Source organism: Zeus faber (genome assembly GCF_960531495.2).
Source record: "Zeus faber genome assembly, chromosome: 3".
NCBI lineage: Eukaryota > Metazoa > Chordata > Actinopteri > Zeiformes > Zeidae > Zeus > Zeus faber.
In genome coordinates this window covers 1,222,822-1,227,821 of record NC_137190.1, presented here as the reverse complement: position 1 = coordinate 1,227,821, position 5,000 = coordinate 1,222,822, and the positions used below count along the sequence as shown (strand labels likewise).

At 48.8% G+C, this 5,000-nt stretch overlaps 1 protein-coding gene across 1 annotated transcript in view; it reads right to left on the bottom strand.

Annotated features, from left to right (window-relative positions):
- The window catches only part of adamts17 (ADAM metallopeptidase with thrombospondin type 1 motif, 17), a gene marked incomplete at its 5' end in the record, with an annotated part of 101,223 nt that overhangs the window by 2,011 nt on the left and 94,212 nt on the right, over nt 1-5,000 (bottom strand). The window contains one exon of the mRNA XM_079997939.1: nt 1-2,583. This exon is cut by the window's left edge and continues 2,011 nt beyond it. Coding sequence (XP_079854065.1) covers nt 2,429-2,583 — 155 coding nt within the window. The 3' untranslated portion in view covers nt 1-2,428. The remainder of the gene's footprint in view (nt 2,584-5,000) is intronic.

The following is a 5,000-nucleotide window of genomic DNA, read 5'->3' as shown; positions in this document are numbered from 1 at the left end:
ACATGTGTGTATATGTGTGTTTACATGTGTGTATATGTGGGTTTACATGTGTGTATGTGTGTGTGTGTGTGTGTGTGTGTGTTTACAAGTGTGTATGTGTGTGTGTGTGTTTACATGTGTGTATGTGTGTGTGTGTGTGTGTGTGTGTGTTTACATGTTTGTATATGTGTGTTTACATGTGTGTATATGTGGGTTTACATGTGTGTATGTGTGTGTGTGTGTGTGTGTTTACAAGTGTGTATGTGTGTGTGTGTGTGTTTACATGTGTGTATGTGTGTGTGTGTGTGTGTGTTTCTTTTCTTCCTTTATCCTAATTCAGGGTGGTCCGGGATGGGGGGGGGATTCGCAAACACACTCCAGTGATAAAATGCTGACCCCTGACCTCTGACCCCCCCGCCCCCCCCAGATGGCTGATGGGTAACGAGCCGCTCAGCTGAAACTGTTACCGAGTTGATCTCTCTGAAGCTACACAACAAAGCTCATTCTGTTTGCTACCGACGTGGAGGTCAGAGGTCAGAGGTCAGAGGTCAGGGCGGAGCAGTTCAGATGTTCAGGAGCCAGAGGAAGGACGACGGGAATTCAGATGGGTTTCAGATCCAGGCCTGTTGGGGTCTGTTGGGGCCTGTTGGGGCCTGTTTACCTGTTGGGGTCTGTTGGGGTCTGTTGGGGCCTGTTGAGGCCTTTTGGGGGCTGTTGGGGCGTTTTGGGGTCTGTTGGGGTCTGTTGGGGTCTGTTGGGGCCTGTTGGGGTCTGTTGGGGTCTGTTGGGGTCTGTTGGGGCCTGTTGGGGTCTGTTGGGGTCTGTTGGGGTCTGTTGGGGTCTGTTGGGGCCTGTTGGGGTCTGTTGGGGCCTGTTGGGGTCTGTTGGGGTCTGTTGGGGTCTGTTGGGGCCTGTTGGGGTCTGTTGGGGTCTGTTGGGGTCTGTTGGGGCCTGTTGGGGTCTGTTGGGGCCTGTTGGGGCCTGTTGGGGCCTGTTGGGGCCTGGTGGGGCCTGGTGGGGCCTGGTGGGGTCTGTTGGGGTCTGTTGGGGTCTGTTGGGGCCTGTTGGGGCCTTTTGGGGTCTGTTGGGGTCTGTTGGGGTCTGTTGGGGTCTGTTGGGGCCTGTTGGGGCCTGGTGGGGCCTGGTGGGGTCTGTTGGGGTCTGTTGGGGCCTGTTGGGGCCTGTTGAGGCCTGTTTTCCTGTTGGGGCCTGTTGGGGCCTGTTTTCCTGTTGGGGCCTGTTGGGGTCTGTTGGGGTCTGTTGGGGTCTGTTGGGGCCTTTTGGGGTCTGTTGGGGCCTTTTGGGGTCTGTTGGGGCCTTTTGGGGCCTGTTTGGGCCTGTTGGGGCCTGTTTTCCTGTTGGGGTCTGTTGGGGCCTGTTGGGGTCTGTTGGGGCCTGTTTTCCTGTTGGGGTCTGTTGGGGCCTGTTGGGGCCTGTTGGGGTCTGTTGGGGCCTGTTGGGGCCTGTTGGGGTCTGTTGGGGTCTGTTGGGGCCTGTTGGGGCCTGTTGGGGCCTGTTGGGGCCTGTTGGGGCCTGTTGGGGCCTGTTGGGGCCTGTTGGGGCCTGTTGGGGTCTGTTGGGGCCTTTTGGGGTCTGTTGGGGTCTGTTGGGGCCTGTTGGGGCCTGTTGGGGTCTGTTGGGGTCTGTTGGGGTCTGTTGGGGCCTTTTGGGGTCTGTTGGGGCCTGCAAAGATCTTGAGGATGTTTGATGTTTGATGGAAAGGGGGAAAGAGAGGAACAGAAACAGAAGGAGGCTCCTTCTCCTTCTGACCAAAGCACAAAGCAGCTGCTCCGCGGGTGGAGGAGCAAACAGGCTCAGTGGGTGGACTGGGAGCAGGAGGGTTGCTGGTTCAGTTCACGGCTCCTTGTGGAAGCATGCCCCAGTGTCCTTGTGCAAGGCACCGAACCCCAAGCGGTGTCAATGTGTGAGTGAGCGTGAGGCTGCCAGGCGCCGTGTGTCCTGCAGGGGGCGCTGCGGCCCACCCCGTCCATTTAGCACAAAGCCCCCAAAGCCAAAGAGCGGAGCGGACGGCGGAGCTGCTCCACGGGGCTCTGCAGGACGTGGACCCGCTCCTCCGGTTCTCCTCCGGTTCTTCTCCCCTCTGGTGGACCTCAACAGAACCAGGGCTGAAGATCTGGGCGGTGGCGGCACTGAAGGCGCTGGTGGCGCTGGCGGTGCTGTAGGCGCTGGTGGCGCTGAAGGCCTGGGGACCTTCACCTTCCTGTGGCAGGAAGCTTCTCGGGCTCCTCCTCCTCGTCGCAGCTCAAAGGCTTTTTTGGCTCCGAGCGAAAGAATTTCAACGTTTTCAATTCTGCTGAAGCCAAAGGCGCGAAACGGATCAATGGACATTGGTTTGGTTTTGTGAACAGAGAAAGTGTTTTGACCAGTAATAGTGACGCAGGAAAAGAGGAAACGGGTTTTGGAGTTGACGGTTGGAAGGGTTGCTGGTTCAGTTGCCCTTGAGCAGAACCTTGCTGGCGTAGAAGTCGCGGCAGGTCTGGCAGCAGGCCTGGTACCACCTCATGTCCTGGCACAGGTTCTTCTCCCGGATCACACGGCAGTAAACCGTCCACTGGTCCCGGGAGCACTTGTAGGTCAGCGCCGCTGGAGGGACACGGTCAGGGTCGCAAATATGTACAAGATACAGTACGGCGTGTGTACTACATGTACTGCATGTACCATGTGAACCATATGTACTAGCTGTACTATCTATTCCATATGAACCATATGAACCATCTGTACTATATGTACTCTCTATACCATATGAACCATATGTACTATCTGTACTATCTGTACTATATGTACTATATGTACTATATGTACAATATGTACTTTATGTACAATATGCACTATATGTATTATATGTACTATATGTACTGTATGTACAATATGTACAACATGTACTCCATGTACAATATGTACTATATATATATAATATGTACTATATGTAAAATATGTACTATATGTACTATATGTAATATATGCATTATATGTACAATATGTACAATATGTACTTTATGTACAATATGTACTATATGTACAATATGTACTATATGTACCAAATGTACTATATGAACTATATATACTATATGTACCATATGTAGAATCTGTATAATATGTATTATATGTACCATATGCACTGTATGTACAATATATACTACATGTACTACATGTACAATATGTACTATATGTACTATATGTACTATATGTACTATTTGTAAAATATGTACTATATGTACAATATGTAATATATGTTTTATATGTTTTATATGTACAATATGTACAATATGTACTAAATGTACTATATGTACTATATGTACTATATGTAAAATATGTACTATATGTACAATATGTAATATATGTATTTGATGTACAATATGTACTATGTACTACTACTCTACTACTCTATATAAATATCTTTCGATACGATGACATGGGAACGGAGCAGTTAAAGATTAAACCAACCACTAGGAGGCAGCAGAGCTCCTTCATCTCTTCTTCTCGACCACTCTACCTCCATCTACTCTACCTCCATCTACTCTACCTCCATCTACTCTACCTCCATCTACTCTACCTCCATCTACTCTACCTCCATCTACTCTACCTCCATCTACTCTACCTCCATCTACTCTACCTCCATCTACTGTCTCTACTCTACCTCCATCTACTCTACCTCCATCTACTCTACCTCCATCTACTCTACCTCCATCTACTCTACCTCCATCTACTCTACCTCCATCTACTCTACCTCCATCTACTGTCTCTACTCTACCTCCATCTACTCTACCTCCATCTACTCTACCTCCATCTACTCTACCTCCATCTACTCTACCTCCATCTACTCTACCTCCATCTACTGTCTCTACTCTACCTCCATCTACTCTACCTCTATCTACTCTACCTCCATCTACTCTACCTCCATCTACTGTCTCTACTCTACCTCCATCTACTCTACCTCCATCTACTCTACCTCCATCTACTCTACCTCCATCTACTCTACCTCCATCTACTGTCTCTACTCTACCTCCATCTACTCTACCTCCATCTACTCTACCTCCATCTACTGTCTCTACTCTACCTCAATCTACTCTACCTCCATCTACTCTACCTCCATCCACTCTACCTCCATCTACTGTCTCTACTCTACCTCCATCTACTCTACCTCAATCTACTCTACCTCCATCTACTCTACCTCCATCTACTCTACCTCCATCTACTCTACCTCCATCTACTGTCTCTACTCTACCTCCATCTACTCTACCTCTATCTACTCTACCTCCATCTACTCTACCTCCATCTACTGTCTCTACTCTACCTCCATCTACTCTACCTCCATCTACTCTACCTCAATCTACTCTACCTCCATCTACTCTACCTCCATCTACTCTACCTCCATCTACTGTCTCTACTCTACCTCAATCTACTCTACCTCCATCTACTCTACCTCCATCTACTCTACCTCCATCTACTCTACCTCCATCTACTGTCTCTACTCTACCTCCATCTACTCTACCTCTATCTACTCTACCTCCATCTACTCTACCTCCATCTACTGTCTCTACTCTACCTCCATCTACTCTACCTCCATCTACTCTACCTCCATCTACTCTACCTCATTCTACTCTACCTCCATCTACTCTACCTCCATCTACTCTACCTCCATCTACTCTACCTCCATCTACTGTCTCTACTCTACCTCAATCTACTCTACCTCCATCTACTGCTCTACTCTACCTCAATCTACTCTACCTCCATCTACTCTACCTCCATCTACTCTACCTCCATTTACTGTCTCTACTCTACCTCCATCTACTCTACCTCCATCTACTCTACCTCCATCTATTGTCTCTACTCTACCTCAATCTACTCTACCTCCATCTACTGTACCTCCATCTACTGTATCTACTCTACCTCCATCTACTGTATCTACTCTACCTCCATCTACTGTACCTCCATCTACTGTATCTACTCTACCTCCATCTACTGTACCTCCATCTACTGTATCTACTCTACCTCCATCT